Here is a 25069-nt window from a genome sequence, read left to right on the forward strand (position 1 = left end):
CGCGTGAAACGTTTTTAAATGATAAAAATCGTATTTTAATATTAACAACCACTTTCTGTTGTCTGGCAGAAGTGAGATAAAAGGGTGTCTTCCACTTGGGCTTATGGTTTTAGCTTGATTTTTTATATATATACTTCGGGTTAAGAAAAATCTAAATAAATAAACAAATAAAAATAAAAACCATCCATTAATTTTATTTTGAAAGTCTCGGCCAGAAGCTTTTATATATAGCCCGTATCCCTCTGTAATTTGAGAAAAGGGGGGACGGCAGGAGGGAGGGCAGGACAATAAAAAAAAAAAAAACCTTGGCGATCAGTCGGAGGTGTGAGAACGAGACCCAGCAGGACAGGAAAAGACGCTCACGCGTGGAGGAACAAACCGAGCGCTTAAACAAGTAGCCTACCCAACTAACTGCTGTCTGTTTCGGGGGGAATGAAGGGATAAGGCAATGCTACTGGGAGAGCCGTATAGGTGAGGAGACCAGGCAGTGTAAATGAGCGCTTTTTGTTATATTTTGTGGTTGAGAAAGTAAGAGCAGAGAGGGAGGAAAGTGGGCACCCGGTGAGTGAAGATTATGGAAACCCTCTGGAGGAGGAGGACGCAGGCGGTGAGATGGAAGTGGAACTCGCTGCTGCTCTGTTTATTCACCGGTGAGTTTCTGCTTTAATCGTTTAAAACACTTTCATCTCCCAGTCACCTTTAAGGTGGCTGTAGTGGCTCTTCCAGCCGTACAAATAAGCCACTGGACAAGCGCAATGAAACGTTTGGAAAGGAAGGAAACGTGTTTAATATATAAGCACATTTGGGGGGATGGTTGTTTGTTTGTTTTTTGTAGAGATTTTCAAAATCCGAGAACAGTCAGGACTTGAAAACTGCTAAAACTTCTCATCTTGAGTTAAAGTGTACCTTACAAGGCTGCTGTGGTTGGGGGCAGGGGAGAGGACTGGCTGGAGGGGTTGGTGTATGTATTTGAGAGAAGGAGCAAAAAAGAAAAGAGGTGGGGGTGAAGGACATGGTCCCATTGTCTCCCAGCGTGTGGAGAGACAGGAGCCAGGACCTCAAGAGGGACCACCCAGATTGAGCACACCAGAGGTCTGCAAAAAAACCAAAAATGGGACCTCCTATTGATTTGACATGGAAGTATTTGATTCAGGGAGGTAGTGTGTAATTAAAAGGATGTGTCACCACTGCAGAGACAGCATCTATTAAACTAAGATAAATAAATAAATAAAGGCTTAACTGATTTGGAAATCCACACTTTCACTGCACACGCCCCTGCCACCCCACCCTGCCCAATTTTCATATTACGTTTTTATGACATACCTCCATCTGTAGTAATGTAAAGCCACCCCTCTCTCATCTACTTTCTTTGCCTCCGTTTGAACCCATGTGTGGAAATATGTGTGTATATTCCCCTTGGGCAAACACAGTCTGAGTGTGAGTGACTGCTGAGAGAAAGCAGAGCCGGGTGTACACACATGCTTGTTTTTTCTTCCTTTCTTTTCCTTTTTTTTTCTGCATTGTCCTTCATCTGAATCACGTCCCCGGCGCGCTCTTGGTTGTGAAAGGCTCCCGACCTTCTGCGCGAAAAAGCTGCAAATATCGCAGAGAGCCTTCGGGACGAAAAGGGCTGGTGTCGTGACAGCAGGTTGAGACGAGTATACAGAGAGGCACAGCTGTGTGCACAATGCTTTTTAGCTGAGCCCTGGGAGGGGGGGGGGGTTAATAAAGCACATTAGTCAAACACACACACTAAAAGAGATCCTGCCAGTGTCACTCACTCAAATGGGTGTTAAATTCTCGTTGTGGATCATGAATTGCGTCGGCGCAGAAGGAGAAAAGCACTGAAACCATCTTAATTTGATCCATCACGCATACACAAACACTTGTACTGTATCTTATTCTAATGGTCTCCCACTCAAAGGGTAATTAATTCAGCTGGTGGATTGCTGAGGCTCACGAGCGTGTGCTAATTTGAGAGCCACAGTCATGAGTTTAAGAGCTTGGGGAGGGGGAAAAAAAGGGTGACTGGACCTCCCATCCGAGAGGCTTCCTCAGTTCTAAAAACAAAAAAGGTGGAGAGACCTGCGTATTTAAACCCTAGTGGAGGTTGTCCCCTTTGGACACCCACTATTGATCATCACATCACAAGACTGCCATGAGCGTGACGACTGAGAGCCTAAACAGTTCTTGAGGACTCTTAAAGTTTGCCTGAACTCCAGCAATGTGGCTTTTCTCAAAGCTGAGGGGCTCGTAGGAAATAGGTACTTAAGGTAATAGCTAAAAAACTAATTTTAGACGTTGAGACATCTTCGGTGAACTCCCCAAAACACTGGAGTCTAGGCTGCCTATAATAAGACCAATCTTTATGCTTCATTTGTACTAAATGCATTTTTCTAGCAATTTGCAGTCTCTGAGTCAGAGCCTGATGGTCCACAGAGATTTTTTTATCAGTTTTGGTAAAGGCTCGGTTTTATCTCCCGGAGCTTGAATACAGTGGAAAAACAGCTGAGGTGGGGAAAAAAGGTTTGCAAGTGGCTTAAGTGTGTAAAAGATCTACTTCTATCCGGTCGAAGTCATGGCAGCCTCGACAGAAAGAGCTGCTAAGCTAGGGGCGTGCTATTATTACTGATAAACTGCATTGTTTGGTGCTTATTCTCAAATCTCTTGTTCAAGTGCAGAGCCAGTTCTGCTTCAGTTCCTTTTAAAAACCATCCCTCATTTGATCACTTCTGAGAACTGAGCCTTGTGTCCCTTAGTGGTTGCCTAGTGCCGCATTGCCTGGGTGTTGCATACCTGTACACAGGCTACACAATGGAACGCAGCATTGGAAGAAGTTTGTGTAATTTTGGTGGGAAGAAACCGAGAGTGGACTGAATATGGATCTGTGAAATCAGCTGTGAGCTCTCAAACAGAAAACCACAACAGCGGTTTCATCTTTCTTTCTTTTTTTAATGCTGCACAATATAGGTGATTAATACAAAAATATTGCCTCACACAGTTTTGGGACAACAACTTTGTGGTGGTGCCGGTTCCAGATTAGGCACCAGACTACACCCAGAGTCAGTGGAGAAGAGTCGATGGTGTCCACCGTGTCCAAATGCCTCACCAAGATTTAATGCCAGATACTCTCCATGACGCAGCTCTTCCCATTTATCCAGGCTTGGGACTGGTGAAGTACCAAAAGGGATTGCCTGTATTTAAACCGTTGTAAATGACTTGTTGTCTTATAATATGTCAAACATAGATGTCATGAAGGATATTAAGTCATTTTAAGCTAATCAAAAGATTCTTGTCATCAGGTAGAAGCTGCAGAAACCACTGAATTGATTTTAATGTAGGTACAGTAACGCAGCGTCATAAAAACACTTACAAAATAGGTCATTTCTTTATTTTACATATAGTTTATTAACCAGTGGCTGGGTTATATTCAAGCCCATGGAATAAGCTTTAAAAACCTTAACCTTAAGACAAGGAAGGTTCTGGTATCCTAACACGATCTAAATTTAATATTACTGGTACGTCATCACATGAAAAGTGTTATGTTTTTTTGCTGTGTCACAGATTTGTCTGTCATCCTACATCAGCCTACAGTGTTTGATTCAGCCGGTGGGACACGTGGGCTGTTTTGCCACCTCGGTCCAGCCTGCGTGTGGGAAAATAAACCGTGCACATGTAGTTTTCAACGGTGAAACCCTGAACGGCACGTGGCCTTGCTGTTTTATGCCATCAGGAGGTTCTTCTTTCATAGGCCATTGTGACATTTTTCTTTGTAATTGAAGACTGAATTAAAATGTTTTTTGTCCCCGCTGGCTGTTATTAAGAAACATTGTGATGGAGGCAAGCAGGGCTGGCTGAGTGCACTGAAACAAAACCCTAATGTGTGTGTTTCTCTTTTTCTTTTTCCCCTGAATGCTCCACAGGTGCATTTAACGCAGGCAGTGCCTGCAAATCAGTCTTGAAATATAAATAGAAGCTGCCAGTTGGAGGTTGTGTACTTAGGGGTTAGTTCATAAGAGGTTTCATTATAGTGTTGAAGTTTTTTTTGTTTTGTTTTTTTTCTTTTTCGTGATGGGAAAGGATCAAAAAGTGTTGGCAAGATCTGAATGAAGAAGTTTTTGAAGTGTACACTGGCAGCTTAACACCTTGACAATGCTCTGTGACTTTTTATTTCCACTATTTCATCGAAGGAACTATCTCTCAGGCTTCACCTTTTTGTCCACTCGCACTTCTTTGGCTCCACAAACCTATGACATCCTGCATTAGCAGTCTGTAACCAGTGTGTGGTTGCTTTTGTGTGTGTTACAGGTGGCAGCGAGGCCCAGTGTGAGGGCTGCGTAGAGTACTGCTGCGATGGGTCGCCGCCTTTCTGCTGTTCCTACTACGCCTATGTGGGAGACGTCCTCTCGTAAGTAGAGGTGGGGGATTAATCCAAATATCGATACTAATGGTATTGGTACTGGATCGATACTAGCCCAGCAGGATCGATACTTTGTATTTACTTGATATCGGATCGATACCACAATTTACAGTATCACGTCACCCCACATACACAGGAAGCAATCCAGAGATATCAAAGACAGTGTTTTTGTTGGCGTTTCCTCAAGTTTTAAGGTCCTGATTTCTGTAAAGGCAAAAATATCTAGCAGTGGTGTTAAGACTGCCATCATCCTTTCCCTTTTTGTGTCTAAATATAGCTGATAACAAAATGCAGGTGTAGCCGCTGGCAAATCTGTTTGTCAGACACATTCATCATAAATGAAGGACTGACCCGAGGTCCCGGTGTAGCTGTCCAGCCTTTAACAGCCTTGGTTGCCGGGAAGCCGCAATTATATCCCATCAGTTCACGGTCACATTACATGTATTGTGTCGGATCCTACTGGAAATAAGAGAACGCATTATCCGATGTCTGTGTTTACTGTTTTGTTGTTTTAGTTTTTCTTTTCTTTTGCTGTCACCATAAAACTAAGAGTGGAAGGAAGAGCTTGACGTGCTTAGGTAGTTTGGTGCTAAAAGCGTAAAAAGGAGGTCAATGATTTAATCTGCTCAGAGTCAGTAAATGCTGGCTAAGAAAGCCCTCAGTATTTGAATCTCTGACTGGAATCTGTGGAGTGTGGAGGTTATTTAAAGGAGAGAGAATTCATTCAGGTCAGAGCTATTCAGAAGACATTCAGTTGATCTGCACAGCACAGCTGCTTTAGCGCATACAAGGGGACCTGAGGGCTTTTCCTATATTTTTATGGCCAGTTTTAAATCATGTCACTGCATGTGCAAATAGTCCCCGCAAGTGAAGGGCGGGCTTCAGACAAAAAATAATAATAATTGGCAGTTTTAAAAAAATATTTGGCTCCATGTGATGTCAGTGAGAGCAGATATCCCTAATATGGTCAGCCCAGTTCAGATCTTTTGTTAATGAGGGGCAGCCGATCAGAAGTACATTGGCTTAAAGTGAGGGTTTAACATGTCCCCTTTAGCTCTGCAATAGACTGGTGGCCTGCTCAGGCTGCATCCAAGCTCTCATTAGGCTCCAGCCCCCCGACAACCCTTAAGACAATGGAGGATGGATGTAGGTCTCCTTTAACATATCTTTCAGACCTTTAAAGTCTTAGCATGCCTTTTGTCCGGTCTTTCTCCCCTCACCTCCAACTCATCACGACAGATGGCTGTCCATCCCTGAGCCTAGCTTGTTGCAGGTTCCTGTTAAAATTGAGTTTTTTCTTTCCTGCTGTCACCAAGTGCTTGCACATAGGGGGTCATCTGATTTTTGTGGTTTTTCTAGTTTTTTTTTGTTTTGTTTTGTTTTTTTATCTTCCAAGATAAAGCGCCTTGAGGCAACTGTTGTTCTTATTTGGTGCTATATAAATAAAACTGAATTGAAATTGAATTCATGGTAATTGTAAAAAAGTAACTGTATCCTTCTTTTTTTTTTTTTCTTTTTTTTTTTCCTCCATCTTATGTGTATATTTGTACCAATTCTATCTGATAACCTTTTAAGGCTTGATTATATTCAGAATTTGCAAAGCAGCCTTGGCTGACATGTTGACTCATGCTGACCACGAAGATGTAACAAACCTGTCAGCGATGAGTCCTTTTTCTATTTTCCAGTGCCAGTTCACAAGATCTTCTGCAGTCACATGGTCACAGGCACACGCATATCACACACAGCTGAGTTACATCAGATGCTGCAGTTTATCTCCATGGCAGCACCTTAGAAATATTGGGTAGCATGTCTGTTGGAGACAGCTGCCTCCTTTCTCACGTGTGTGTGTGTGTGTGTGTGTGTGTGTGTGTGTGTGTGTTTTTTCCAGGGGCACTGCCATCTCTGGTATTGTTTTTGGTGTGGTGTTTTTGATGGGGGCCGTGGCAGCCTTATTCCTGTGCGTGTGCATGTGCATGAAGAACGGGCGTGGTGCACGGGTTGGCGTGTTCAGCACCTCCTATAACATCAGCACTGTGACCCAGGGCTATCCAGGTGGGACAATATACACAACCACACAACTTGATGTGTCCTATACCATGTCTATGTTATATATATTTTAAAATACATGAAGTTAATTGGATTTTAACTGCATACAAGGGGCAAGAGAATTAGATATTTACTCTTTAAGACAGAAAGATTTATCAATAGGTCAATATTGTCATCTATCATCATTTTCATCAAATGGTAGAAAGTAAAGCAGAGAGGAGAAACACCTTTCAACTATGTCACAAGTGTTGCTCTCAGGCGTGCTCTCCACCAGAGGGCAATGTTTGTGTATACCGGGAAAACAAACAGGCATTTGCTTAGGTAAATGTCAATTTGTGTCTGCACCTTCAGACTTGATATGAAGGATCATAATATTGTTTTATCAAAGTGAAAACGTAAAGGAAAGGGACATGTTATTAAAATGTCATCTTCTTCCTTCTCGCCTAAAGCCGCATCTCCAGAACTGAAATCATGTGCATAAACATGCTTATGTATTACAGATATTGTCACAATTACTTACTGTCAGCAGATTAGACATGTGACCCCTCCCTTCTCTGGACAGCTGACCACGAGCCGGTGTTGTGCCACTGCGGTTTTGTTGTCTTAGTACACCCAATACAGATGAACAGTGTTCAGACTTTTCGAGGTGACTCTGGGGTAAAAACGTAAAGTACTGCAAAATATTTAATTGATCGAATCTGTTTTGAAGTCATTGCTAAGTGTTGGTATTATTTAAATATGTTATTATATAGTTTGTACAAACAGTATTAGAAACATGCTGGCTGTCTGTGGCCATTATGGGGATCTAAAGTTAATGTGTTTGTAGTATAGCGGCCACCATAACTAGTATTATCTGCCTGTATTGGTAGCGGTAAGAAAACAGAGCTTAGTTGACTACAGTCTACTGACATCTAGTGGTGAGATTTTACACACGTCAGCATTAAATCATTAAATATTGGTATCGGTCTTAAAAATCCTATATCGATCAGGCTCTACTATTGTTGAACACTGATAGCTGTAACTATTTTTTTTTTTTTAAACTAAAATCATTAATTAATGTTAATGATGGGTTTGGGGTTTCAAGCTAGTTAGTTGTGATCCTATTATACTACATGTGCTGTAGGCAGTGCTGAAAGCATATTGGAGTTGGAGCATTTCTTCTGGGCAAACTATTGGCTTTTTTACACCAAAATGGTATCCCTAGTCCCGTTCTGAGTTTGCTCCATATCAGAGCTGGTCTGCTTTTCAGCGTGATTAGCACGCAGCATTTGCACCCAGAATTGGGATATTTCCCATAAGAACAACATTAGGACGCATCTTGTGGGCTGCATCTGCCGGTTCTAGATTGGGCACCGGAACAATACTATATACAGAAGCACATGTGCACTTTTAGTGTTATAACTATTAAAGGGCAATACTGAACAATAATAAAAGCGGTACAACCAAGTTAATCAAACATTTTAAGGATATTTATTAGTTAATGCTGCTCAATTGTTTGTAACAAATCTTTCATATATGAATATATTATTAGTATTAGAAGTTTATTTATACTATAGTTTATCAGGAAGCAGTCTAAGTAATTCATTTGGGTCTACATGATGACTTACGCACAAATGAGGCTGCTACACTGATTTCGGTATGGTGAAACCTTATCTACTGGCCTCAGGCGACACCTGAAAATAAAATTGAAAAAGAAAAATGAAGGGGCATATTATGTTACAAGCTCCACCGGGACCACAAACAGATTTACCATGGCCACTATTTAATCATTATAGACAAATAAGTACTTTTCTTTAAATAGCTTTCATTATCTGCTAGATTCTATGCTTGTTTTTTCTCCCTGCTCTCAGCGCTCCACATCTGATACTCTGTTCCTGCTTAAGAGGGAGAAAATGGCAACAATGTTTCCACCTTGTTCTCACAAGGTACATTGTCTGCGCATCATAGTCTGTGTTCTATGATACTCTCCAGCCTAAGGAATGCTACTTTGTTTTGTTTTTGTTTTGTTTTTTTCCTTCTGGGGCTCATTATTTATTTATCATGTTTCATTCTTCTCTGCGTATCACCTTGATGGTACACTGGCCGAGAGCTCGCCGCGCTGCCCTGCAGCTCTGATCATGTTTCATGAATACAGCACAGTGCAATGTCAGTGCATGTACTGTATAATGAACGTACGCTTGTTTCTCCATTGGGTGTGAGGAGTATTTGCTGCTATTACTTGCTTACTCCAATCCCATAAGTGAGTCACTTTCGATTGATATTCATTTTTTTTTTTTTTTCCCTATCAGCACTAGTCATTTTAAAATAAAGTCCTTACTCACCACTATGTGACTGTTTGCAAGCTCTAACCTCTTAACCCCTTTTCTGTTATATCTGCAGCTTTGTTGTTCTTGTGAATAATGCAAGTTCCCTCAGTGAAATTGATAGACGGGGTCAACTAAAGTGCCTTTTTACAGTATTTCCATTTCTTCCTTCATTCAGCATGGGCACCAAAGTATGTGGTTTCTCTATGTAGCCACTAGAGGGTGCAACTGTCGTGTGAAACCTGCAGTAAAATTGGGGCAGGCATCCTGAGCTTCAGTGGGCCTCATTCATATTGAATATGGAAGAAATGTGAAGCCTGCAATTATTACAGAATAACAGTTGTTTTTTGACCAGCCTGCTTGCTGTCAATTTTGTTCTCACACACAGGTCCACCGCCTCCATACACCTACGACTGTGAGATGTACCCTCCATCCCTTCATCCCCCGCCCTACACCCCAACACAGCCTAGGTCAGCTAACTACTCCCCGCCGCCTCCTTACCCTGGATACACCCGAAAGTGAATCCCCGCTGCACTAAACATGCTGCCACGGCCCAGATTCGCAAACACAGAGACGGCTGTGCAAATCCGAACTCCGAAGCAGCGAGCTGGTGTTGCAATTTGGGTGTGACCACCAAAAATTTCCACACTGAAACACAAACCTAACTGGCAGGCCAGAGCACTCGGTTCAGCTTTCCTGTATTTCTGCTGCTCTGTAGTTGAGGACATGGCGGGGAAGTAATCATTTGACAAATGTGGGTCAAGCTGGCCAAAGAGCCTCAACTCATCTGATGATAGACTTAACAGTTAGCAGCCCTGCTGGCCTGCAGCTGGTACTTTTTTGCCCACTAATAACCGATATCCCTTATCCGTCCCCCACACCTGTGCACATTAAAAGCATTCAAATGATCATTTTGTCAGCACAGAGGGGAGAAAGCTCGTATCACTTGAGGCAAAGAGTCTTTCCTGGACACAGTGTAGACTTACAGAAAGTTATCAAGCCCTCATGGGTTTTTCTTGTTTGCTTTAAATCTTGAGTTATGTCAGCGTCTGAAGTGTACATTGATAATTAAGGCTGTTTTTAAATGCAGGTCTGGACCTGTCACATAAAGACTTGAATATAATTCATAATAATGCCCGTCTTAATGGCCTGGATGGCTTGTAAGGATTAATGAACTGTTTTGGTTTGTTTTGGTTTTTTTTGCTTTTTTGCTTTTATATTGTCTTACTTGAAAAAACATGTTATGAACTGTGGTCACACTGAAACAGAAACATGTCTTTCTGTTATGTTTTATGAAACTGTTGAACTGACACAGTAATGGATTCATGGTGGAATTACAGCTGAAGGCTGATTTAAAGATTTTAATCTAGAGTGACTTCAGCCATAGCACAATGAGGTCGCTTTGCCAGGCTGACTGTGAATGATGGAAAGGATTTAAACCATGTAATAAATATAGTGAGGTAAATAAAGTGCTTTGTTACTGTTTCCAATAACTGTTGTAAATAAAATGTGTTTAAAGTGTTAACTCCAGTGTTCCTTTACACTATGATTAATAATACAACTTGTTTTATTGGGGTTTTTCTGTTTAATATGTTTTCCTAATAACAAAAACTCATAACAGGAATACAAATATTCACAATATAATCCAGTGACTCATAATAGCAGCATTAGTTACTCAATATAGTGAAGTAAGCTAGAAACAAGGCTAACATTAAAATAAACAGAATAATACTAATCATGACTAATACTGGGAGATTTATTTTTCTCAGTTAAACGTAATGCTTGGACTTTTTTTGTTTTGTTTTTTGCTCTAAAATAAAAAAGGGAACATGCGCGCGCAAGTAGGCTATGTGCGCGTGTGAGTAAACTCAACGTGCGCGCCGGGAAGATAGCGCGTGAGTGTGTATGTGTGTGTGTGTTAATCCCACTCTGCCGTGGTCAGGTGATCCGGCGCTGAGCAGCTGTACAGCCTCGGTATCGCTCACCATCAGACAACGGGAGACACCGGCGCTGAGCAGACTCGTTTTCTCGCCTGACGCAAAGCTTTAGAAAACGGTGCGGTATAACGCTAGCCTGTAGGAGCGTTGTTTTAGCGAAAAGGCATGGGGGACCGAGTAGCTTTACTGCTGCTGGTTTTAGCGGCTTCGGCTCTGGCTGTCGAGGTAAGAGAAAAGCTTCATTTTTTTCCCTATGTGTGAGAATTTGTAGCATTTAACCCCCTCCACCATATTGTTGATGTCGGCTGAGTCAAGCGAGCTAGAGGTAGCTAAAAGGAGACCGGAAGTTGAACTGTTGTTCCTTCAAATGTAAAGCTTAGACTAGATTTGTTTAATTGTTTTTTTTTAAAAAAGGAATTGAATCTTTGTAGGTAAATGTATTGTGTCTACCGATCCATCAACAACAAGTTGTTATTTCTGTCCTATAAAACTGCTCCTAACACGGTGTGTTTGAATATAAATGCGCAGTTTGTTTTGTGTTGAAGGCTGTAACCGGAAGTGTAATGTAAAACAATCAAGCTAACTTGAATGCTAAACATGAATTCTTTTGGATTCCTAAATAAAGGCGACGTTAATATTTAGTACAATTTCGCGTATCCACTGGGCTATTTCGTTACAATGCTTCACTGTCTGTTGTTAACAAGTACAATTTGAAACAAATGATGTATTCACGTAGTTTAATTTAAATACCCTCGCTTTAAGTGTAATTTAATTTCATTTACTGAGTCTTTGTGACAAAGGAGACAAGCGCCGAAACCTTTGACTTAAACCTGTAGCCTATGTGTTTCCCTTTCCCCCCCTCACTTTGCGTTAAAACTGAGAAACTGCTCGTTTTGCTGTGATTTAAAACGTTACAAACCGGTCAGGTTTGCCAGCGAACCATTTCCAGCCAGTGACACTGCGCAGATGGTTACGGAATCTGTTCCTGTCCAGTGGTCATCTGCGCTAATTCAATCTCGTTATACTAATCACGGTGAATAAACGTAAAAGCGTATTGTCTCATTTTCTATATCCCCGGGGCTAATTTATTGGCAGTGGGCGTGTTTTTTGTTTGTTTTGTAAGTGTAAGTAAAAACGTAATTCTCTCACGTTAATAATAATAAAAGCTTGGGATGACGGGGCTTTAAATACAATAAAAATGTAAAAATAAAATAGCGAATATGCGAGTTTCTGCGGGAAAACAAAACGCCACAAACGCCCTCCACGTATTAGATGGGCGAGAATAGAGAAGTAAGATGGCGGCGGTGCACTGCAGCATTTATCGAGGGGAAACTGGGAAGCCAACAGGAGCTTTGACTGGCATTGTTGCCTTTCATTGCTCTTTCTTTTTAAGCCATATAGGAGAGTTTAACATGCGAGCAGTAACACTGGTTATGTATTATCACGGAGCTCTACATAATCTCTGTTTATGGTTTTTTTTTTTAAACAGGGTCTTTGCCAGGAACAGCGCTTTGTGACTGTCCACTGCGAAAATGCCTATTTTTACACGCCATCTACTCAATCCTGTGCTGATGCCTGTCTGATTTCAGACATGTTCAGTGGCCTACGCGTTACAAAAAAAAAAATCATCATTGTCGTCATTATTGTCTATTGTGGCTCTGTCATGACAGAATTACTCATTTCCTTGTCTCAAATAAATAAATCACAATCCCCTCCCTAACGATGAAATTTTCTGTTATTTTAATCGGTAATTTTCATGAGAATAAGAATGTATTAAAATCTTGCTTTTTATGATTTGCGCTGTGGCTTTGTTGTGAGAGAAATGACACATTCCCCTAGCCACATTGAATGTCCAATTGTGGAAAAGGGGGATTGGGAGCTCTTAAACATGATAAATCGACTAATGGTGCCAGCAACCTGTTAGCCTGGGTCCTTCTTTGTATTAAGGATCAGTGTTTGAGGTGAAATTAGGCAGCTGATCTTTGTTGTTTCCTGTAAGCATACGCTGCAATCAGTGGACTTGAAATGGGGAGTTTGGACTTCTTTTTAAGCAAACCCTTGGCTTTGTTGATTATCCAAAGCTGAGGTCAGTCCAGACAATCCCTGGCCTTTGAGTCCTGTGTTTACATCAAAGACACAAGCATGAATAGAGCGAATTTACCCAAGATGAGATAAACGAGATAAGACTTGAAAACGAGATGTTATAAGTTTTTGATCTTGTTATGGCTTGCTTTTTCTTGGCCCTTGATGACTGGCACATACAAACGCTTCTAAACACTTAGCCCGAGGAAGCAGCTTTTCCTGACAGACCCGCCCTGTACACGCTGGCCGCAGTGTGGAGCGTGGGAGTTAGATGCCAGTCTTTGTCTATTTCCAAATCCTTGGGAAATGGCTCTTGGATGGGTGCTGGTAGCCTGTTTGTGTGCACACTGCAGTGTTTCAGCCTGGGGGTGGACCAGCCCTCTCCCTTTATTAGCAAACCTTAATGCCATTATGCCTGTTGGCAGTGCCAGTGCTTCGCTCTCTGGCATGCTCTCCGCTGCTCACACTGCAGTTTGAGGTCTTTGAAGGAGAAATCCACTTGACACTAATGTGTCCTCTCTCATTTTCCATTTTCTTATTTTCCGCTTTCTTGAGCTCAATTTCACCTGCATGGCATCCACTTCTGTTCCAGTTTGAAGTTGATATTTTGCAGAAGGCCTTTTTGACAGCCCTCACAGAAGGAGGGGGTCGTTTTGTGTTTAACCCGGTGTCTCCAGCATATTTGTAGACTGAAAAGCAATTGCAAGTGAGTGAGTTTTAACTCTGAGAAATGTGCGTGATTGTCGACTGTCAAATTGGTCTGGGACTGACACCGAAAAACCTGCTGTAGTTTTTTTTTTTTTTTTTTTCCTTTGTATGTTAATCTAGAGCTTAGACAATTAGTCCATTAATTGATCAGTCATTCCATGGAAAGCATCAACTACTCGTAATTAATTAAAATCCTCTGTTTACAGCCTGTTTTACAATGAATCGTATTGATTTCTCATAAAGCTGTTATTTGTATACGAACCGGGATTACTCGATTTCATGAATAACCCTTCAAATTAATTACTCAGTACAGATGTGCACTCAAATCAGTGGTTTGGATGTTTTTGGAAACAAATACTTGAGCTCTTAAGTGATACATTGGCTCATTGCTAAGTGTAGTGACCAAAATAATCAGTTTAGATTTTTCAGTTCTTTTTAATCATCAAGAATTATTTAAGTGAACTGCCAAGCAATTGAAACTAGTGCTAGGCTGTCAGGCTGTAACTTTTTTTTCCTGGATATTGTCATATGCCCTTCTTTTATCTGGCTTTAATCCCGCCTCCCCTACCAGCTGTGATAATATTTGGTTATGAAAAATACTGGTGCAAACAGCACATTGTCCATCCTGGTTGTGTCAACAATGACGACGTTGATACCGCAGCACTCCCAGTTAATGCCTCTCCCCTCCCCGTCTGACCAAGAGAAAAGAATTCCTGACCTTTTGTTTCTGTTGTGGTAAACTGGGATGACACCTATCTGCTTGTTGTCTTTTGTAGCTTTGTGTCTGTCTCCACCTAACAAAACCTGAGACAGCTCATAGGGGTTTTTCTTTCCAAGTAATGCGCTGTCCAAAACAGCAAACAGTGTTCATTTCCCATTGTATCAGAAATGGGTGCAGTTCACCAGTCACTCTGTCAAAAAATGGTCCTCATTGAATATAAGTGAATAGAGCTAAATGGCCAAGGCAATTACAGCTGAATGTAGACAAAGAAGCCCAGATTTTAGTAAATTAAGATGTGAAAGGAAAGTCAAACATGCCCAAAACACACCAGCACAATAAACCTTTAGATGAGTTGACTCAAAACTGAAAGTTAGACACGCATGCTATCAGGTGGCTTGTGGTGCTGTGACGTACCTAATACTTAAAGAGAAGTCTCTTACTGTGATCAGTTTTGCTTCTAATAAAGAAGACACTGTGAGACACTGTGAAACTGTAAGTTTAAGTATAGGAGGGTCTGTTTAGAAATGGTCTGCCTCAACCTTATTCTAGCGTTTTCCTCTCTAGGCTCCCTCCTTTTCAAAGCATGGTAGGAATCCGGTAGTGCAGAGGCCAGTAGCGAGGTCAAAGGCTTGCATTGTGTACTTCAGCCTGCTCTCTGAATGAAATATTGTGGACAACCACAAGAAGGTTCGAATAAATCCATCAAGTATCTGATGGTTGGACTTCCTTTGAAGTCTGCAAAGTATATCTCTGCAGGTGCATTAGTACTAGTAGTCTCAGGGTTTTTCCATCTAGTTTTAAGTTTAGGATTGAGTCAAGAACCTGCTACACTGACTGTAATGAAGAGTAGTACGAGGCATAAATTGCCAAGTTGTATAGGGGAGCTTTTGTTGGTTTTCTTTTTGGTTAATGTGCGGTTGTGTTAACCTGACAGTTTTTGATGACTCTGTCACACCACGGCGCCTTCATTTTCAAGACATTGTGTCTCGCTAATGCGATTCTGCAAGTCAGTCCTCCAGAAAAAGCCTTCGCCTCTTCTTCCTCCGCCTCTTTGTGTCTGGCTTATAATTAGCTCTAATAGGTCAACATGTACTTTATTCTCAGGTTGTCTTCAGGGAACATTCTTCCTCCTCCCTTTTTTTTCCCACTACACGGCAGCACCATTCATCACTATTCCACTGTTATTTCCATCTGTAAATATCAACGCGCCATGAAGACAAACTCTTCATTTCTCTGCTGCTGAGTAAGCAGCTGTTTGGTACAAAATCTGAATAATAAGCTGAGAAACAAGTCGCCCTGACCTGCACAATCATTCAGCAGCTGCGCAGAGTACATCCAGCACAGTAGTCATGCCACATCTGAAAGTGCATCCCTGCCATTTCAATGCGTCAAAGCTCCATCGCGAGTGCAGCATCGGTTTGGCTGTGATTTGTTGTATGGAACTGGCTTTCCACTTAGATATGACCTGCAGTGTGATGATCTGACCAATGACAATCGTGTTTTTCTTTTCTTTTTTTTACCGCACAAATGCAGCCCTATCAGAGCAGGATGGATGACTCTGCATGATAACTGAGTGTATAGTTTCACAGTGGTGTAACACATGGTGCTGCAGTCATTATGTTACTATATATGAAGTCCTTCATTATCATCATCATCATCATCACAACTATCATGACTCAGACAGGACTCAATGTGTTTGACAGGCTGCCTTGCTTGGAGGTTTGTAATGAACCAGAGAGGATCTTCTAAGCTAACCTCAATACTCGGAGGTCCAGCTCCCATTTTTGTGCTGGCGAGGTTTGACATTTGCTAAGGGGTCTTGACATATATACTGCAGCTCTATAAACTCAGGTTCATTAAACTAGAGTGCCAGTTTAATGGTACTTGTCTTTTCTACCCCACTATGAAGGATGGTGGGGTAGAAAACATCTGTCGCCAGAGACATTTTAAAAGAGACAATTCTGCAAAAGGAAGGTAGGTGGTGGAATAAAACCTTTTTGTGGTCTTGGTGACGATTTAAAATTAAAGTTAATTTAGACAATGCTTCAAAAAACTGTTCAGTTATGTGCCTGGAGGCCTTGGTAAGAAGCCTGCTGAGAAGAGAGACTTGCTTTGCTAGGACCAGGTTTGATTTGCAAGAAAGTCTTTGTAAGGTTCTCGCTGCCTCTCTGCTTGCTCTCCTGTTTTCTTATTTGCCGACCATCCAAAAACATGCTGCACCATCACAAATCTGACGCATCACGATTACATTTCAACTTAAAAAGTAAATGTTCTTTAATCATGAACTTGCAGGGCACAGTCCAGAAATGGCATTATGCTTGTGGTGCTAATAGTTTTCTCCTTGCTGATGCTGTTGACAAAAAAGGTCAGAAACCTTTCGAACGCACAAATTAACAATCAAAAATTCAGGTTGCAGTGATTAAATATTTCCTTTGATAATTGTGGATTAAAGATTTGATTTTTGGCCTATGAACTGAATTTTAAATCATAATTAAATATGCATGCATCTTATTTCAGCTCCTGACAAGGTATACACAAGCAAACTAATGAACAGCAGAGGCTGAATCTTTAAAAGTAACCGTTCAAATGTTTCCCAGAGCCACAGTGCGGCTGGAGATGGAGTTTCCATCATTCTCGTATGCAGCTTTTTTTTTTTTTCTTTCTTTTCATTAAATGAATGTAGACTAAGAAAGTGCTTTGCCTCAGTATGTGTCTGATTACTGCAGAGGTTGTGGGCTTTTTCTAAGATGGGTGAATCTTCTAGGGAAAGTTCCTTCCTAAGGAATGGGGGGGGTTGTTCTGTTTTTGTTTTTGGTTTCACCATCTCTGTCGATGCATAAAAAGCCACAAGGGTCCTTGTTTTTAAAGCTTATATTTCATCACTTACAGAAATGATCTCATCCTCTCCTGTCTCGCTTCCCCCTTCGTCGTCTTGGGTGTTCATGGTTGCCATAGCAGTACAGCCTTCTCCCAAGTGCCTGGTATAATTAGGCTTTTCCATGTTATTCCCGCTGTTCTTCTTACCCGTGTCTAGATTTTCATCACAAGAATTTGTCACTTTTTCTTTTATTCTGAAAAACCCGTGCTTTCCATGTGTTACTGGTGTGCTTGTACATGGAATGGGATGGAGATGCACAGATCAGAGGGTTTATGAATCTAGTACCTCTTCATGTCAGGCGGCACGCCATCAATTGTAGATGACAAGTGCTCTCGGAGTCCAACTGTGAAATTGGAACACTTGTTTCAAATGCCGTGTGTGTGTGTGTGTGTGTGTGTGTGTGTGTGTGTGTGAGAGCATGATTTGTGCTGTGTGCAAGCACAGTGGAGATTTGCACCAAAGAGCGAACGGGAATTCTTGACGGCATTGTGCTATTTCTGGATCCCTTTCCTGTTTGGACTCCATGATAGAAGCGGGCTTCCTGCATTTGTGCAGTAAACCGGACCGATGCAGAACAAGCCATGTGTGTTTGTGTTTTTGCGTGGATGGTGGGAAACCACTCATTAAAAAATCCCAATTGTTTGAAATGACAATGACAAACCCTGAGCTGCTTTCATATCCGTTTGAGATTTTAGAAACAGAATTTGCCCACCTTGCTAAGCTGGTCAGTTTGTTGTCCTCTGCATGTAATGCAGTTAAGGTTAAAGCAGGAAAATAAGAACACTGTATAATACTAAAATGTTTAGCATGTTTGTCCCCCCCCTTCATTTACCTCCTGTCTAGAGATCACCAAGACCCCAGGCTCCTCACTAGAACAAATAAGACATTTCTTTTTAGCTGTGATTTTTTTTTTTTTTTTTTTTTTTTTTGTCTCCCATCAATTTTGTGCCAGCTAAATATGCAAACATAATGTTAAGAGCTAAAAGAGACAGATAATTTCTGTTTCCCCAGGTACAAATCGGGGTGTTTTTTTGTTTTTAAAAAAAAAAAAAAAAAAACCCAAAGCAGAAGGACAATCAAATAATCAAATACTAAATGAGTATCGACAGCAGCCAGCTGAATTATTTTAAGCAGTGTCCTCTAAAATTGATGCTAATGAATACATTACGAAATGTTTTTTTCAATGGGTGGCACAGTGGTAGCGGTTTTGTCTGCATTGTCGTCTCACAGCAGGAAGGTCCTGGTTCAAATCCTGGCTCTACCCTGGCCTTTCATTTCTATGTGGTGTTTGCTTGTCCTCTAAGTGCTACCAGCGTCCTCCCACAGTCCAAAGACATGCATGTTAAGTTGATCCATAAATCTAAATTGGCTGTAGGTAGTTCAAGTCCTGAAAGTGTGTATATTGACTCTTTTTGGTTAAAAGTGCACAAGTTTTAGTGTAATATTCTTTGAGACTAAACAAACCCCAGCAATGCCCGTCTATTTCCATGCCCATCAGTTATAATTGGAAATTCTGTTTTTCCTTTGGTCCATTTGTGACCACAAGGCTTTAACTTGTTGTGGGTTGGTTGGTTTTGTAATTCTGGCCACTGACAAAAAAGCTGACATGGTGATAAAAGTCAATAACATTCAGAAATGTTTGCCCACATAATTAAACATTTTAATTACAAGAAGCTGTAAAAAAATAAAAAATAAATTCCCACCGCAGTCCTGCAAAGAAGCGTTTGACAGAAATATTTAGTGTATTTGTGCATATTTCTGTTGAAGCAAAAGCGGTTTTGGTAATCTCTGATCTAAGTTTATAAATTAGTCACCGTATTTGTGTGTCTGTGGGCATCAGCGATCAGAGGTCCATCTGTTTATGTTGGCATGTCGCTGCAAAGTGACTCCTGCCTGAGTGGTGTTGAGGTCAGGGCCAGTTTACCAGGCCGGTACAATGGCTTAACGTTTAACACACACAAACGCATGCACACGCAGTGATGTGCAAGTTACAGATCAACCAACCCACTTCCTTTCAAAGCTAAGTAACCAGATGATGAAATTCCTGCTCCCTGGCGACTTGGATAATGGTGTTGCCGCAGCCAGAGGGAGGTTATAACAAGCTGTTCCCCGGGGTTGAGACCAGCCTCTGTGTCCATGGTGATTATAACTAAGGAAACCAAAAGTCCTTCCATCACCTCTAGACAAATTAAATGGGCAGAAGTTAGATGTGTGTTTCTTACACACTTCTTAATCAGATTTTAAACAGATTTGTCTGAGATGCTAATTCCAGGGGAACCCCCCGAGACAAAGCTTAATCGCACTGAATATGAATGAAGATAATTCTTCAAACAAACTTAAATTCTCCTCTCAGACTGTTTGCAAACTTTTTAAGATGAGGACTGTGGGATAAGCCGCGAGTAAGGAAAAAAATAGATGGCATGCACATGAAGAGAACATATCAAGAACACCAGTTAGGGTGTCGTTGTGAAGGTCATCGACACAGACAGACGCGCTTAAAAGGAATTAGCCGTCAGTCTTGATCCGAGGAAACATTTGATTGTGTCAGTTTATTCTTTAAGCAGAAATCAGTAAGGAAATCTATATTTATCCCATACTGATGCACATCTATCGATATTTTTGTTTTTTTTGTTGTTTTGTTTTTTTTAAGCAATCCCTGAATGGACATGATGCACTGTTGTTGAGGTGCTCGGGTTTCATTAAAACCTGATTTAGCTCCATATGCCCCACCTGAAGCTATTGGAGGATGAGCTAAGCAATCATCCTGCTCCCAGATTTTTTTTTCCCTGTTATATATTTAGATCAGAGCTTCTGTCCTGAATAACCTAAAAATATTTGATGACAATGTTTATTTAGTTTTTTAGATCTACTCTGTAATTGAATTTCTGGTCGACAGGGAGGGTGAGGGGAGGGGAAGCAGGCCTGACTGCCCTGTAATTGGTGAAACACTATCCACTAGATGTGCTTCCCAAACATCAGGTACTGGTAATGTTATATACACACCAGTATGATGGGATGCCATTCTACACACACTTTAGGGCAGGTCAGAGGTGATCTGGGGGTTTGGGTAACATCAAGGCCAGCTTGTCGTGCCGATGCAGACTCGCACATACTGCAGCACTTCCATTACCTCGCCGGTCTTATTTAATTCAGTGATGCATCTTGTAAGCAAGCCACAGACAGCCGGGCTTCTGCTCGATTCCACCGCAGCTGATTGATTAATGACTGGAAGGAAAGCCATCTAAGTTTGCAGTGCATCACACGGCATCTAATCTGAATCTCAAATGCTGAAAGCTTCTGAGGTTAATGCAGCAAAGTCATTATTTGCATTGTTAAGCTGCCATTTCTCGTGTATCTAAGTAATTGTTAGGCATTTCTAAACACTCACCACTCGGTTGACGTTATCATTTGTCTGTGGAACATTATGTACCAGCTTGGACAATAATGCCTTGTTTTGTTTGCTGCTAGCCTGGACATATAAAACCAAAGATGCCTGTAAAAGATGCGTCCCAGAATGTGTGTGGGGCTCCTGCAACACATTGTGCACTCCAGGGAGTCTCCCCCTGGAGGGAGAGCTGATCTAAGACACCCTCCCTCTTATTCCCCCCCCTCCTCCTTCCACCAGCCCCACCACCTTCACCCAACTCCCCGTGGCAGGCCTGGGCCACACAGATAAGACTGCACAATTAATAGCGCTTCAGGACCAGTGCCCATGGGGGACACTTCAAAGATTGCGTTTGTGTGTGTCTTTTGGTGCGCTGGAATACATTAAACTATTTCCGTGAGTGAGCCGCGTGCGTGAGAAAATGGATTTATTTGCATTTCGTATACATGTGATGTAATATTTCTTTCTCTGACACCAAAGGGGTAATAAACTTGTCCCTGCTTTTCTCTGCTATTAATGCAGATAATCACATCAGTGAATGCAGCAGTCACAGGCGGCTCTGAGACGGGAACGGTTGGGCAGTTTACCATAAAGCGGAAGAATTTATTTAAGAAGTTATGTCTTTATGACTCCCACGTGTGGAGTGGCGTGCAGTGGTATAGATCGCTGGGCATGTTTGGTCCTCTGAGAGTCGAGGAGCAGATAGTAGAGTTTACACCGAATTTGTTTTTTCAAGGTTGAACTAATTATTTCAAAAATAATTTTTCTTTTAAAGGAGATTTAAAAACAAAACAAGATTTTGGGACATTTTTAAGACTGTATGGTGTTTTAAAGTAGCCTTATTACCATTTTCTATTTATTTTTTTTAATGTTTAAAAAATAGACTCTGATTAGCCCATTGGGAAGTGAATACACTTATATATTACTTATACAATAAAGCATAAGTGTGTGTGTTTTTCTTATTTTACAGATGTCAGCATTTCCCTGTTAATTAAAAATGTCTGCTATGCTTTAATGAATAAAAATCCAATAAATAACCAGGGGCTTTTACCCAGATGTCTATCACATAATTTAAAAACTGCATTTTGTAGGGAAGTATCGTTATTTTCAAATAAAGTTTAACACTGGATCTTTTTAAAATTCAGATGTTTTACACTCATCATCCAACTATATTATTTTATGTTACAATAAATCATCATATATTGATCATTTCAGACAGAATGAGGAAGGAAAATGCTGGAATAAGACAGGGTTATGATGCAGATATTTACAGCATTTTTTTTTTTTTTTTTTTACAAGGATACAACAATTAGATAAAAATAATTCAAAAAGCTTTTAAAGTACATATTGTGCATTTAAGCCCCCTTTCCATTAGTACCTACTCAGATCAACTTGGCACGGTTTTGAGGGTTTTCCATTAGGTCGCAGTACCAGGTACTAAAATAGTACCTGCCCGGCCGGGGTTCCAAACGATCTGATCAGATACTAAACTGATATTGTCGGACTGCATGCCACCGATTGGCTGATCACTGGCGTCACTGGATGAGTCATGTGAGCATCTCGTTGAGGAAAAGCAAAACTGCCATTTTTGTAACCCGACAATAGGGCTGCCACAAACGATTATTTTGATAGTCGACGTAATCGTGACTAGTCGACTAATCGTGGCAGCCCTACCCAACAACGAGGGAAATGGCTACAAAAAACAACGTCTTGGTCCCAGCAGGTATATTGTTTCCTCTATGTCCACCTTTGTTGCAGCGTTCATGTTGCATGCTAATTACGCAACGGGACGCTCGGTAGCATTGCGGTGATGACAACCACGAATATCCTGGTCGTACTAGATTGTAATGGAAAACCATTCGAGTCAAGTTGTGGCGAGTCAATCCGAGTAGGTACTAGTGGAAAAGGGGCTTTAGAGATGCTCTCCTGCAGACCTTGGTTGTAACTGTTACCTTCCCATCGACACCTGTCCAGCCATTCTTCACTTTCTGTGGGTGAAGAGGTCTTGGATATTTTCTCTCTTTTAGGGTCATTCTCTGTAAACCTTAGAGATAGTTCTGCATGAAAATCTCAGCAGATCAGCATTGTATGAAGTACTCAGACAACCAAGGCACATTCAAAATGAGTTAAATCACCTTCCTTCCCCATTCTAATGCTCAGTTTGAACTTGAGCGAGTCATCTTAACCATGTCTACATACCTAAAGGCACTGAGTTGCTGTCATGTGATTGGCTATTTAGATATTTGTGTTAATGAGTAGTTGAACAGCTGCACCTATTGTAGTGGTCAGTATAGACTAGGGGTGGGGGAAAAAATCGATACTGTGTAGTATCGTGATATTTTGTTTGCTAATAATGTATCGATACAGGGACAGCAGAAATCGATACTTTGTTACAAAAAAAGTTTTTGTGGACTGGAACTCTGACTTCAGAGCATGTTGATCCTTTTTCTGAGCAAGAATCCTGACATTCCTTCACTGTCCAAATGTGTTTAACTTGTTTTTTGGCAGCAATAAACATGACAGTTTACTTATTTTAATTTAAGACATGTTTTATTTTAATTAAGTTTAAAACTTTTTTATTTAATGTAAAATTATATTTTATTTTAATTTACTTTCAAGTTCTTCAGTTGCTGAATGGGCTGCATAGTTTTCATAAATTGCATAGTTCAGAATAGCTATAATTGTACCAGATGGTTGCATTCAGTTAAGTTGGACTAGACTGTAATGCAAACCGTTCAAGTTTGTCAACAATAAAACTGACTGAAATGAGAGAAAGACTGAGTGTGAGACTTTGATATTAGATAAAATGAATATTGATAAAGTTTACCTTTATGTACAGAATCTGAATATTGCAAAATATTTAAAAAATTGCAATAATATCGTATCGTGCGCTAAGTATTGTGATAATATCGTATCGTGGGATGTATGGCGATTCCCACCTCTAGTATAGACATACATTTGCAATAGACCTATGTAAGCATGACAGTCTTGTGGCAAGGTTCTCATTTGTTTTTAGTCTATAAAGGTTTATATAAAGTTTTAATTCTGCTTTTTTAATTCTCTTTTTCTAAACTGTGCATGCTACTTTGAATTTCTGTAATAAATTAAGAGAAATAAGCAAGTCTTCCCAACTGAGAACCTGTAACTTTAATGTCTATTTTTGTTGGGGGGAAGGCTCAATCAGTTAAAACAAAAAAATTTAAAATTAAAAAGTAGCAGGTTTTCTGTTGATTTATAAAATGGTTCATCAGTAATTAGTTTTAGCACTAATCTAACTACTGATCTTTAAATCAAAAGTGGGTGAACCAAAAAAAAGACCACGACCAAATCAATTATCCCTTAAAGCAGAACATTTGACAGTCACACGATGAGGACGACGATGATGATGATGAAGCAAAGATCACGTTGCATGAGTCTAAGATTTGTCAGATGTGATGGAAATGCATCCATGTGTGATTTTTACATCATAGCGTGACAGAAATGTGGGCCGGTTGAGGTGAAGCGCCGCACTGATCTTGTCACTCTCATCAGAACCCTCTGTGGGGTAGCACACCACTCTAGAAAATTGCAGCAGGAAATAATCTCACTTTAATTGCAAAACTAATATAAACTTGTATGTTATTGCATTACATTATTGGATTTTTTTTTTTAGCTTGTTTTTTTTGTGTGCATTTCTTTTTACTGGAGGGTTAACAATGTCCTTTTTATACTTAGATTATCATGGTGATGTGCTTTTTAGGGCTCAGTAACGAGCTGTAACAACCTGAACAAAAGACTACACACAACTTAATGTTGCTGCGACCGCGCCCGGTAGCTCAGCTTTATATTTTCTCTACTCAGTTGCAGTAATTTTGTCGTTTTTTGCTGAGAAAAAGGCACATGAGAAGATTTCGTCTTCTTTTTTTCTGGTATTTGTTTGACCTCTTTGACTGGAGCTCTCGAATTTCTTGCTCTCATTTTGATCATACAATAGGCTCCTTTCATCAGTTAATCTGATTAATAAAAGCAGCCTGAAGCTGAAAGCTGCTTTTTTTTTTTTTTTTTTTTTTTTTTTTTTTTTTGATGGATCACTGCTTTAGTTGCATCACTTTTCAGGGAGAAATAGCATACCAAGCAGTATGTGACTGGATTTTCTGCTGACTTTAATTGAACTATCTTCACAGGGTCAATCTCCTTTCCCCTAGCTTATTCCCTGTTTTTGCCGTGATGCCTATCATGCCAGATTGAGACCAAAGGGGGATATTTCTCCTGGCCGTGCTGGCGTTCTAATCCTCAGTGCCCAGATTACTGCTCCCTCCCCTCTGTGCCAGTCTGACCGGCTGGCAGACTGGAAGGACTGTGAACTGGAGACGTGATAGGATAAAGACAGAGCGAATGAAGGAGATGAGGGAAGCCTGGTGTCTCCTCGTATAATGTGCAACACTTTGTTGCTGACGTGTGTCACCATTTTATTGTGACTGCCTTTTATTGAGTCCATCTGTTGCCTGCTCGGGGTAGATTCTAGCTCACAAGGTTGTCTCTGAAACCAGAAGACAACAACAAAATAAAAAAGAATGGCCTTTTTTATTCAGCCCATCTTTCATTTAGAG

The 25069-nt window shown here is 40.8% G+C and overlaps 2 protein-coding genes across 3 annotated transcripts in view; both read left to right on the forward strand.

Moving 5' to 3' along the window:
• Positions 1-236: 236 nt before the first annotated feature.
• On the forward strand, positions 237-10294 carry cyyr1 (cysteine/tyrosine-rich 1). Its single transcript, XM_082522866.1, has 4 exons — positions 237-650; positions 4309-4408; positions 6309-6472; positions 9158-10294. Exons 1-4 carry the CDS (start codon positions 575-577, stop codon positions 9289-9291), a joined length of 474 nt encoding a protein of 157 aa, XP_082378992.1. The 5' UTR covers positions 237-574; the 3' UTR covers positions 9292-10294.
• A 349-nt stretch (positions 10295-10643) lies between these two features.
• The window catches only part of appa (amyloid beta (A4) precursor protein a), a 36388-nt gene continuing 21962 nt past the window's right edge, over positions 10644-25069 (forward strand). The window contains exon 1 of one of the 2 annotated variants that reach the window (XM_082524329.1): positions 10644-10931. In XM_082524329.1, coding sequence (XP_082380455.1) covers positions 10872-10931 — 60 coding nt within the window. In that variant the 5' untranslated portion in view covers positions 10644-10871. The remainder of the gene's footprint in view (positions 10932-25069) is intronic. The other variant, XM_082524328.1, reaches the window with a different exon arrangement.

Source organism: Aulonocara stuartgranti, assembly GCF_965226115.1.
Source record: "Aulonocara stuartgranti genome assembly, chromosome: 23".
Taxonomy (NCBI): Eukaryota; Metazoa; Chordata; class Actinopteri; order Cichliformes; family Cichlidae; genus Aulonocara; species Aulonocara stuartgranti.